Source organism: Musca domestica, unplaced genomic scaffold, assembly GCF_030504385.1.
Source record: "Musca domestica strain aabys unplaced genomic scaffold, Musca_domestica.polishedcontigs.V.1.1 6, whole genome shotgun sequence".
NCBI lineage: Eukaryota > Metazoa > Arthropoda > Insecta > Diptera > Muscidae > Musca > Musca domestica.
The window spans coordinates 12996715-13010045 of NW_026712363.1; the positions used below are offsets into that span (position 1 = coordinate 12996715).

The following is a 13331-nucleotide window of genomic DNA, read 5'->3' on the forward strand; positions in this document are numbered from 1 at the left end:
CTTAAAAACTATTTGGAATTCTTGAGGTACCTTCTATCTTATGGCATTATTAGCTTGTACATCCCGTCGTTAAATAGCCATCACATTTGTCAGCTCAGGAAAGACGAAACTATCTGAAGCTTGGAGATCTTAAGGTTCATAATATATGATTGCAATCCGTCCTAAGAAATGACCAGATGGACAGCGCAAACAATAGCTTTACTTTTTGCAAGTTAGATGGGGCTTGGCCACCAAGATAAGAAGAGACAGTCATAAGTCTACAGGTCTGACGAATGGTATAGGTTCAGGTCACCTCATCAGCATCATATTCTAACTTATCAAGTCAAGCCGCCAGACATTATAGGCTTTGAACGTCGTATTTTCCATAAAAGTGGGAAAGACGATTGCCAAAATTTTAGAGAATTTACCAATTACCTTCCGACTAAGTACGAATGATTGGGCGCCAGTCATGCATAAATCAAATAAACAAGATATCGGCGACAGCAGAGGTACAAAAATAGCTGTAGCGTTATTTTTTAATATCAAATTGGTCGAAAAAATATTCGAAAATGTCAATTTATTTATTTTCAGTGATGTTGATGTAGTAACTATACTACAGGGTGCGATAAAAAAACTGAAACAAACTCAACGTCATAATTTTTACATTTTTTTAAATTTTATTGAATGAAAGCAAAAAATGTCGGAAATAGCATCAAATTTTACAATAAGTTTAGATTTGTTCGAATTGGTCACCTTTGGCACGAATTATGGCCTTCAAACTGCCAATGAAACCGTCACACGCTGCCCGAAATTGCTCTGCGTAATTTTGGCCCATTCCCGGCGAAGCCCTTGCTTGATGCGATCGAAACTTTGATACTTTTTAGAGCAAACATTGCTTTCCAAAATACCCCAGACACAATAGTCCAACGGATTGGTATCCGGAGATTTTGGTGGCCATTGTGAGCTGGATATGAAGCGAGGAACCTCATTTTATAACCATTTTGGGTGGCGCGTGCTGAGTGCGATGGTGCTGAGTTCTGTTGGAATGTCCAAAATGTTTGTGTGCCCAAGGCTTTAATACAGCCTCCAGACGGAGAGCGCCCATCGGCTGTTATGACGACCCACACCATCACCATGGTCGGCGCTTGAGTTCTGGTGGCCAACCGAAGGTGCACATTTTCAGCTGACCTCTTTGGCAAGTAAACACGATTATGTTCTTTGTTTACAAACTGCTGGGCATCGAATCTTTTCTCATCGGAGAAAGCCAAATTCGGCAGTTCACCACTTTCGGCCAAGCGAAGCAACACTTTAGCTCTTAGGACTCTATTTTCTTTCCGTTGCGGTGTAAGTTCTTGCACTTTTTGGAATTTCAATGGCTTAACTCCGAGCTCATTTTTCAATATTTGCCGAATGGAATATTGCGATATGTTCAGCTCACGAGCCACGCGGGTTTCTGCTGATGTTGCTGTTTTTTTCCGTCCACTTCCTTGACGTCGGGCTACGCTACCAGTATCATCGTAACGAGCGATGGTACGAGACATAAAAGATTCATTCACATTTAAATACTGGAGTGCTCTAACGATAGCCACTTGAGGTTTTCCAGCCAAAAGAAAAAAATAAATAAATCCCAGTATCACGCTTGAATTCCATTACGAATAATTTTTTTTCTTTAAAATTACCACAAAAATGCTTTTGTTCGCTTATAAACAATATAATGAGCTGTCACTGGAATAATTTTAACAGCTGTCGGACGAGTGGCTTAAAAATGACAGCAGTCTGAAGTTGGTTGCAGTTTTTTCATCTCACTCATTGAAATAATTAGGATTCACACTAATTGGTGTGAAAATTCGAGCTGTATTGAAGAAACCCCAGATTTTAATTCAACAAATTTCGCTGCACATGCTTCTAAAGGTGTGCTTTATAAAGTTCACAAGAACTCAAACCTTTACAGCTTAAAGATATAATTCATGAATCTATTGATGACACTTTGCAAAATTCCATGAAAAAATATGGTACGGTAATCGTGCTATTTTTGCTTTTATTTTTTTTCATTATTATACCCTATGTGTTGGTGGTATTATAAGTTTGATTGGGCCAAAAATTATGTAATACCTCGAAATATTGGTTTCCCACATAGGAAATATACACAAAAGCCGAGTTTCTGGCTTTTTATGTGGATTTTGTTGACGAATATAGCCAAATATCGTAGACAAACAAATCATAAAGATGAGTGTAAATTTGGAGACACAGAGGGGCTTCATGCATTTGGAGATGATCGCAAAATACTTAGGGGTTCAAATGAATCAAAAACAGAAAAATTTTCCTGATCACACAATTGAAACCAATCGACACGGAATTTTGCATGAGAAGAGAGTTAAGGACAGGGTAGAAGTCTATCATTTTTTGATGACCATTGGATTATATTTAGCTGTAAAATGGACCACAAAAACTAACAGCACGACGGAGTGCGTAAATATTGGACAAATGTCCCTGTTCAAAAAGCTAAGTGTAATATGTGGGCAGTGCTCTATGACATAATTTCAAAAACGAAATTTTCCAAAATGGATTTGGGCATAAGGGGGCTTCTACCATACTTTAGTTTTGTAGGGTATCGCATGGTCGACCCCGCACGACTTTGCTTGCTTGTTAATGGCATACCTTCCTCTTTATTTTAAAAAAAATGTCATTACTTATTTTAATATAACGAATTCTAAAAGGAAACCGCGTCAAACTCCATACCTCCACTAGTCCAGTACACGTTAAACCTCTCTTAATGATTTACTGTTCATTTAAGGCCACCTAAATACCTCAGAAGATTTATTCCTATAGGAAGACCTCAAAGAGTAGAGCTTGCCAGGATTACTCATCGAAATTTCGAATCTAACTCCTTTGTAAATATCTGAGACATCTAACAATCCATGGCAAATAATTCTAAAATTGTTCATCACTTTAGCTTAAATAAACCTTTGACACCCAGTGGATTCCGGTCTATGGAAATCAATTCAAATCCGAAATCTAATCGAATACAATCACATTACAACATTGTTTTGTTCGCAAGCATCTTTAATCACCAATCACTTACAATTTCATTAAAAAGAAAACGAATAAAAACAACGTACTTTGGACCTTATCTCTTACAGTCGGACACATTGAACTGATCTATACGAAATTTCCCTCTCTCTCTCTCCATGTCGAACAATATGTGCGCACTTGATTGGTAAGCAAATGCCCTAAAATGATTATGTTGTGCGGCGTGTAAGTGCTCTAACCATAACATTCAACATAAAATCATTTATTCACGTTTATGAAGTCTAAACGTAACGAAAATAAATAAAACAGCGCAAAAGGAAAACAAAGAAACAAAACAAAATTAGATGACCACACGTTACGTTTCGGAAAACACTCGACAATTTTGGCAAATTGTCAGAAAAAGAAGCTGTGTGAAGAGCAAAACTGAAAACATTTGTGCGTACCTCACGCAAAAATATGTTAGAGGCTAATAAAGACGATGACGGTGGCAATGATGGTGATACTCTGTTGGTGATGGTTTTTAATTGTATTTGTATAAAACCACCAAATGGTGAAAGACACTGTGGTTTGGAAGACGATCTAATACAGATATTTGGAAAAAGATAATTAAATTGGTGTAATGTTATTTTATAAGATAGTAAAAAAAAATCATTGGCAAAATGAAAGTACTTTTAAGGCAACACCATAAACCCGAAATAGCTTTAGTCGTAGAGTTTATCGATATTTATTGTCGTACGCCTAAAAGTATGCTTTTCGATTAATATATTTTCATTAACAATTCATTCCTCCGAAATCATTAAAAGGCGCTAGTTTTCTGGAGTTGTGGCAGAATACAAATCTGTAATAACCAAATCAATACGTCAGTTCTTTTAGGGAAATAATCTACGTTACTATCCGATTTAAGGAAGTCTAGGAGCAGGTCCGGGCAACTAAATGGGGAGATAATGATGTGGATCATTACCAAAGAAGAAGAACTGGAAACCACCTTGATATGTATATTAACTTGGCATTCCGTTTGTAACATACCTAGATATACGTCGTAAACCCTATATAAGGTGAGATGAACAATCTGCAACCAACTTCAGACGGCTGTAATTTCTAAGCCACTCGTCCGACAGCTGTTAAAATGAATCCAGCTCATTATATTGTTTACAAGCGTACAAAAGCATTTTGGTGTGAATTTTCCAGAAGAAAAAGTATTCGTGATGGAATTCAAGCGTGATTTCTTTATATTTGGCTGGAAAACCACAAGTGGCTATCCTTAGAGCACTGCAGCATTGAAATGTAAATAAATCTTTTGTGTCTCGTACCATCGCTCGTTACCGTGATGCTGGTAGCATAGCCCGAAGTCAAGGAAGTTTACGGAAGAAAACAGCAACATCAGCAGAAATGCTTCGAAAAGTAAAGAAGCGACTTGATCGAGACCCGCGTCGCAGTGGCCGAAACATGGCTCGTGAGCTGAACATATCGCAATGTTCCATTGAAAAATGGGCTCAGGGTAAAGTCATTGGAATTCCAAAAAGTGCAATAACTTACACCGCAACAGAAAGAAAATAGACTCAAAAGAGCTAAAGAGTTGCTTCGTTTGGCCGAAAGTGGTGAACTGCCAAATTTGACTTTCTCCGATGAGAAAACATTCGTTGTCCAGCAGTTTGTAAACAAACAAAATGATTATGTTTACTTGCCAAAGAGGTCAGCTGAAAATGTGCACCTTCGGTTGGCCACCAGAACTCAAGCGCCGGCCATGGTGATGGTGTGGGACGCCATAACAGCCGACGGCCGCTCTCAACTTGTATCTCCACTTGTATTAATCGACCGAGACATCAGAATAAATGCCGAATATTATATATTAATATTGTAACTGGTGTGTTTTGGAAAGCAAGGTTGGCACTAAAAAATACCAAAGGGTCGATCACCTCAAGCAAGCGCTTCGTCGGAAACGGGCCAAAATACCGCAAAGCAACATTCGGGCAGCGTGTGACGGTCTCATTGGCCCTTTGAAGGCCATAATTCGTGCCAAAGGTGACCAATTCGAACAAATCTTAACTCATTCTAAAATTTCGAAATTTTTTGATTTCATTCAATAAAATTAAAAAAAAATGTAAAAACTATGAGTTTGACTTTGTTGCGGTTTTTTATCTCACCCTGTATATTTCAATTTTAACCCGGTAAGTCACTATAACAGCTGGTATATTTATACAATAATTACACTATATATTTAAAAATTTATTTATCTCTTTCTAGTTTCTAAAAAATTTTAGGAGGGCCTAAAATTATGCTATAAAAGTACCAAATATATGTGACATATGGCTAACATGATATGTAGTCTTTTTCAAAACAGAGATCCAAATTGTCACAGGATTTTTAGGATACTATCTTCTTTCTTTTTTCAACAATTTTTTCAAACTCAACTGCGTGATCCAAGCCTGTTTTGAACAAATCTACAAGGTATCTTCAAAAATAGTAAGTAATGGAGAATGAAATTTAAATTTATTCAGCTTTTATAGTCTCAATGGTCCAGAAAAGAAATGTAATTGAAAATAGTCACTAAGAAGAAAGTCTAGGAGCAGGAGCTTTAAGAAAGTCTAGGAGCAGGTCCGGGCGACTAAATGAGGAGATAATGATGTGGACCATTACCGAAGAAGAAGAACCGGAAACGATTGAATATTTTCGATGTCTTAAAAAAACGCTGCAATTTTTTGTATCGCAGTAGTGAGAAGCAATATCAGCCAAATGGCCACCATGAGCACGCCTGCAGGACCATATTCTTTTCATGAAATTTTAGGTAGGCAAATCGCAAAAATATTCGTGATAAAATTCAAGCGTGACAGTGTGATTTCTTTAAATTTGGCTGGAAACCACAAGTGGCTATCGTTAGAGCATTCCAGCATTTAAATGTGATTAAATATTTTCATCATGAGAGCTGAACATATCGCAATGATCCATTCGGCAAACATTGAAAAATGGACTCAGGGTAAAGTCATTGGAATTCCAAAAAGTGCAAGAACTTACACCGCAACAGAAAGAAAATAGACTCAAAAGAGCTAAAGAGCTGCTTCGATTGGCCGAAAGTGGTGAACTGCCGAATATGCTTTTCTCCGAAGAGAAAACATTCGTTGTCCAGCAGTTTGTAAACAAACAAATTGATCGTGTTTACTTGCAAAGAGGTCAGCTAATAATGTGCACCTTCGTTGGCAACCAGAACTCAAGCGCCATAACAGCCGATGGTCGCTCTCCACCGGGGCATCACAATAAATGCCGAATATTATCGCGAAAATATTTTGGAGGACGTATTAAAGCCTTGAGCACACAAACATTTCGGCCGCAGACCTTGGACATTCCAACAGGACTCAGCACGTGCAACCCAAGAATGGTTACAAAATGAGGTTCCTCGCTTCCTTTCCACAAAGCGACCAAAATCTCCGGATACCAATCCGTTGGACTATGTGTCTGGAGTATTTTGGAAAGCAAGTTTGGTACTGAAAAATACCAAAGTGTCGATCACCTCAAGCAAGCGCTTCGCCGGGAATGGGCCAAAATACCGCAGAGCAACAGCGTGTGACGGTTTCATTGGCCCAATTCGAACAAATCTAAACTTATTCTAAAATTTCGAAATTTTTTGATTTCATTCAATAAAATTAAAAAAAATGTAAAAACTATGAGTTTGACTTTGTTGCAATTTTTTATCTCACCCAGTATATTTCAATTTTAACCCGGTAAGTCACAATAACAGCTGGCATATTTATACAATAATTACACTATACATTTAAACATTTATTTATCTCTTTCTAGTTTCTAAAAAATTTTAGAAGGGCCTAAAATTATGCTATAAATGTACCAAATATATGTGACATATGACTAACATGATATGTAGTCTTTAACAAAACAGAGATCCAAATTGTCACAGCATTTTTAGAATACCATCTTCTTTCTTTTTTCAACAATTTTTTCAAACTCAACTGCGTGATCCAAGCCTTTTTTGAACAAATCTGCAAGGTATCTTCAAAAATAGTAAGTAATAGAGTATGAAATTTAAATTTATTCAGCTTTCATAGTCTCAATGGTCTAGAAAAGAAATGTAATTGAAAATAGTCACTAAGAAGGCAATGGACACAACTATTTTACCCTCTAAATATTACAATTAAATATTTAATAAATATTTTCTTAAATTAATTGAAATCGATGGTTTCTCCGAAACACTGTTCGCCAAGCGATCAATAAATCAATGTTGTTAAGGCATTAAACAACAATAACAAGAAAGCAAATCAAAAGGCATTTACAAAATGAAAACATAAATGAACACAAAAAAATAATGAATCATGCAATCAAATGGAACATAGAACGGGGAAAAAATACAAAATGAATGAAATAAAATTCAAGTCCTTTGGACTCAGCGATAGCATGGTATCATTAGTATTGAAAGGAAGCTACTTACCTGTATTTGCTGTTCCAGCTCATGGACAATGTCTTCACGAGCCAATGCCACTTGTTCCTGTAAACGACGTTCATATTCATCGATAATCTTTTGAATGATTTGAGTTTCATTGTTCGTTGTCAATTCATCCGTATCGATGATGATCAATGAAGTATTGTTGTTATTATTATTTTGTGCTCTGGGCGATGATGATGATGAAGCATGTAAATCACCGGCATTGGCCTCTGTCAAAGTTGTGTTATTTTGTTCAGGACCTTCAGGACTTAAGTCCTGCTCCCGGGTTTCATTGGCCTTACGCACCGTCAAAAGTGTCATATCTTCGGTATTGACAGAACTTTCTTGAGTCGAGTTGAGTGTGGAATTTTTATGGGAGGCCTGTTATCGGTTTGGTAATTGGTGTTTTGTTTTCGAGCACATTTTGTTAAATACATTTTTGGGGGTTAGCACAATAACATCCATTTATATATATAGTTTGTTGCGAGTGTGTGTTGGTTTTAGCCAAAAAATAAAGAGAAATTCAAATGCGAATACATGCTTGTTAACACAACAGCAGTAAGTTTTAGAATTTATGTCAAACAAACAAATCACAGCTTCTTTGGTGGGGAGGAAGATTTTATTAAAGATTTTATGCCGGGCTTGGTAATCAACCTTTTCCAATCCAACAAAGAGAAACCTTTCGTCATAAAGAGAGCCTATAAGTGTGCAATAAAATACCAAATATATCTGTGTCATGAATCTAGCTTATAACAAACCATAAATCCATATTCTCACAGCGTTTTTAGGGTACTTCTTTATAAATTAATAGCGGAAACTTATGCTAGCATCTTCTTGCTTTTCCCTACAAATTATTCAAAGCATTGCCTTATCTGCTTTGACAAGTTTAGCATGCTGCTGCCTCAACCAACAGCACGTGTTGCGTCAAGCTTCCAGTCAGCATAAAAGAGCCGTTCTCAGAGAACTAAAATGTCAGATAACGGTGGTATATTAACATTAAAAGTATAGTTGTTGAGAAACATATCCTCATTTACCAATATGATCCCTATGCTTACTGAGCTAAGCTGATTAATAATGGATGGATCTTATATTCGGTAGATTTTTAAAGTCATCCCGAATTCCACAGCTATCTGTGATACGATTTAAATATGAATCAAGTCTATCAAGTCAAACTAATTGACATATCGTTATTAGCCTGTCTGAGGCGCCATCATCATACCACACGGTATCATACCACACGCGATTACAAAGCTAACCAGAAGTATTAAATTATGCCACAATGTAAGTCTGTGATCCACGACATAACTCTGATAAACCACTGTAATTAATTCTCAAAGGGTATACTGAGCGACAACACAACAAGACGTTATCAGTCAGGATGGATATCCAGATCTACCAGACCGGCACAAACGAGCTTCTATAACAGCAGTCCTATCAAGAAGGACTGTGTAGTATTTTCAATTTGAATTAACTACAGAGAGCGGAACACATGTCTGGAATGTGGTAGAGACTCACTTGACACACCACATCTCTTTAAGACACAACTAAACCTACTCTACTAAATGTCGTTATGTATTCAATCAATATCGGGCGCCTCTTTTTAAAACATGGAGTTAGATGAGAGCCTGATTAAATATCAGAACGAACACAATACAACATAACCTACTTTTGAAAGACTATAATATTAAATGCTGGGGTATTTTAATGACCAACACAAGTGGGGGGAACTGTATTTTAAGTAGTAACATTACGTCAGCACTGTCAGAGCAAATTGACTGCTCCACATAAGCTTAATGATAATTGCAAAGTTTTCTTACAATCAAGAAAACTGCCGAAATGGAAAAAGAAATCTGCAAGAGCATAACATGACCAGTGACTTTATATGTCATTAGTCAAGCGGTCCTCAAAGCTATCAAGTCAAGTGTCATTAAATCGAGAGTCGCTTTTGACTGCAAGAAAGTCCTCTTTGAAACACGTGGCCTCATTTAGCTTTGTTGGGTTCCAGGACATTGCAATATATAATAAAAATAAAGTGGCTGATGAATTAGCTCGAGGTGGATCCGATATACAGATAATTAGCTTGAGGCGGATCCGATATACTGTTAAAACATCAATAACCTATTAAGTTATGTACCCAACTACAGTTTTCCCCATAAATTGTGTCTTCTCCTGTTCGCCTTCATATCTCTACTATCTCCAAATTTTTTATTTCTTTCTAGAATGAACACAGTGAACCAAAGATCTCTGAGTTAAGCTGTTACCGATTTCGTGTAGCTTCGCATCCTTAAACAAAACCAAATTGCTCCACATTTTGTTTAGTGGAACACCACTGTTCTCCAAACATATCTCTCATATCACCACCTAGGATGAAGCCGTCTACCTACAATTATATCCATCAGGAGTCAGGAAAATTGCCCATCAATTTTAGATGTTGAGACATCTGAAGTGACTGTCCAAAAAAATATCACAGCTTCAAAATATCAAATCGAATTTATCAACCTGAGCGCGATAGAGCGAAACGAAACGTACCCTTTTTGTCATCCAAGGTATTCGAGCCGTACGGAATCTCAATGGTAACGTTGGAATATATGGGTGAACCTTGAGACTAGTACACATCGTTACAGGAGTCTAGATAGTGGACATACTGGCCTCGCGACTGTATAGAGAATCCATCTAATGAGAATGACACAGACCCGCATCACGATGGCCGCCAGTAGCTAGAATCTTAGGTTATAACTCCTCCACACTGATATGTAATAGCTACCTGATATGTGATACCTACCTACCTATTTGCGCGACTCGCGCTTTACGCAAATTTAATAAATAACCAGTAAGGAAAAGTCAAAAGTTAGGCGGGACCGATTATACGATACCCTACACTACTATTAGTAGATCTCCCGTAACAAAAGAATTTATTTGAAGTAAATCAACATTTGGCTTTAGAGCAGTTATAGATGGGTTACAGAGGGAACTAATATAGAGGAGGCATATCCAATTCTAAATCGATTTTCACTAAATTTGATGTAGACATTTTATCCTTTTATACCCAAAAACATTGATATAGAGTGCATGATATCAATTCGAGAAGGATTATATTAAAAAATATATATACCGAAATCATCATTGTTGTCGAATGCATATTATGAATTTAAGGGACTTAAACACCAAATCGGATGAAACATATATATGGGAGCTATAGCTATATCTGAACCGATTTGATGTACTTGCTTCTAGACTGAATTCGGTGGCAAAAATTTAGGTCATTTGAACTAATATTGGCCATTTGGCGCACAATTAACCCGAAATCGGTTGAAGATATATATGGGAGCTATATAAAAATCTGAACCAATCTTGATAAAATTTGACAGAGGTACTTCTGTGATGTATCTGACATTTGGTACTAAATATCGTTGTTGTGGAGTGCATATTACGCATGTGAGGGACTTAAAACCCCGAAGCGGATGAAACATATATATGGGAGCTCTAGCTATATCTGAACCGATTTTTGATGTAGTTGCTTCTAGAATGAATTCGGTCAGATGTACCAATTAGGTGCACAATTAACCCGAAATCGGTTGAAAATATGTGGGAGCTATATCTAAATCTGATCCGATTATCACCAATTTCAAGGGTTCGTCCTTGGGCCAAACGAATATTGTTAGCAAAATTTCATCTCAATCGGATTATAATTGCGACCTACATTTTGTTCACAAGAATACATGAACGGAACGACGGACGGACTGAGATGAATAAATCGACTCAGAAAGTGATTCTATGAAGATCCACAGAAGTAACTATGGGTCTATCTCGCTTCCTTCTCCCTGTTACAAAAAATGCACAAAGACATAATACCCTTACCACTATGTGGTGTAGGGTATAAATACGCATCGCATATTGACTAGTCAACTAGAGTTAGTCAACACCGATACTGAATTTCTAGTCACTTCATTTGCTGGTACAATATTAGGCAGGGGGAAGCAATGCTCTTCACACTTAGTACACGCTGTATACGATGGCGACTCAAGTATTTTATGTACGCTTGAACCTTTAAACGTAAGACAGTCAGGCTGTCCTCAGGACAGTCAGGCTGTTTATACTGCCCCAATTCATATAGACTTTACATAAGCATTTTTAAGCTGGAAGTCTATCCTTCAGGACTCCGAGATGAGTTTGAAAGCATAATCACAGTACTCTTCACTATATATCTCTCATTTACTATGCAATATTCTGACTAAAGGGACAGAACATTTTTATATGGCATTGCTGCCAAATGACGGCAATGAATAAGCAGATGAATTGGCCAGATCCGAGTCAGTAGATCTAGAGATCGATAGCTCAGTGAAGCCACCATTGTGTCAGTTCTTTCAAGTATTACATAAGCATTACCTTGGGAGATTTAATCAGAACTGGCTGATTGGAATGGGATGTAATATCTCCAAAAAATATGGCCTGTGATCTCCGAACGAAGATCAACGTCAAGTGGGCGACGACACTGAATACTGCAGGCTCTGTCAGGACGAGGAGGAAACCGAGACGGTGGAGCACTTACTCTGCCACTGTTCAACTCTTTATGGAGTCAGACAGAGGCTACTGGGTAAGCAAATTCTACCCAACTTGACATCTTTTTCTGAAACCGAGCCAGCAGTCATGCTTTAATTAGCTAGTAGATTAGATCGCTAAAGACAACACGCTGATCACAACGTGAATACAGTTTCATCCTCTTCGCTTCTTCCTCTATTTCTTCTAAATTTCCCTTCTGCTTTTCTTATTTTACCTCATTTACGTTGAACTTCTTCTCTAAATAGGATGAACACAAAGGACCGAGCGGAGTGGTTGTGTTTTAAACAACCACACATGGCTTGTGAAGGTTAGGTTAGGTTAACCTTTACAAGCCATAAAAGTTGTCATTACACTCTTTGTCCTTCTTACCACTATCCAATCTAAAATCTTTTCCCCGTATCCAGGATAAAAACAGAGTTCGGCGAGTGAGGTAAACTAAAGGACTGAGAGATTTCAATTTAACGTATTATTTGGGTTTTTTAAAGTTTCGCTGATAAACTCTATGGGGATTGAACGATGATATGTAATACAAAGTATTATTTTCGTTCTTTTTTTAACCTTGTTTGAAATTTCCCTCAGAATATTTAAAATTGAAAGCAAGGTTGAAATGAATTCATAGGAATGAAACTGTCATAATAGTGCGATTCTCTAACTCGATTACGGAAGAATCATCAACATTTGCCGATAAAATCAATATTTCAAGCGTTTTTAATTTCCGTAATTAACGAAATTTGTCGGTAAGTTGCGACGAAAATAAAGTAGTCGCTAAGACTTACCGATGGAAATGATTTCAATTTTTAGATGAACAATTTGCATTTGAATGTTAACGATTTTTGTCGGTAACGACAAGCAAAGACAAAAGACAAATGGACGAAGAATAAAGCATATTTTAAGGCGCAAAAGGTTTCATTATTTTCAAATGAATTGGTAACATGATGATCCTGATAAGCTTGAGATTTGTCAATAGAAACTCCCCCACACCAGAAAAGCATGATTATGTTTGTTTACACGATTACATCATCTGATAAAATGGAATTAGTGAATTTGTTTTGTTAAAGGATAATGCAACAGTCTTTAAGCAAAACAACATGCCATTGAAAAATGAGAAAAAGTGATGAAAATTTATATTTTATACTTCTGCTTACCATAAATTCATCTTCCGGATAACGCGATTCATAATATTTTAAACGATCACTTAATTTCTTGATGTTATCCTCTTGGGAACGTTGAATTTCATGGATTTTATTTTGATAAAATGTTTTCAATTCTGTTATTTCCAAAGCCAACTGGTAACCAAAAAATAAAACAAAATAAATGTTTACAAATATGTACT

At 36.9% G+C, this 13331-nt stretch overlaps 1 protein-coding gene across 8 annotated transcripts in view; it reads right to left on the minus strand.

Annotated features, from left to right (window-relative positions):
• The window catches only part of LOC101887637 (pericentrin), a 103315-nt gene that overhangs the window by 56286 nt on the left and 33698 nt on the right, over positions 1-13331 (minus strand). For 4 of the 8 annotated variants that reach the window (XM_059129233.1, XM_059129232.1, XM_059129239.1 and 1 more), the window contains 2 exons: positions 13144-13284; positions 7445-7819 (listed from right to left, as the gene is read on the minus strand). In XM_059129233.1, coding sequence (XP_058985216.1) covers positions 7445-7819; positions 13144-13284 — 516 coding nt within the window. The remainder of the gene's footprint in view (positions 1-7444; positions 7820-13143; positions 13285-13331) is intronic. The other 4 variants (XM_059129236.1, XM_059129234.1, XM_059129240.1 and 1 more) reach the window with 1 other exon arrangement.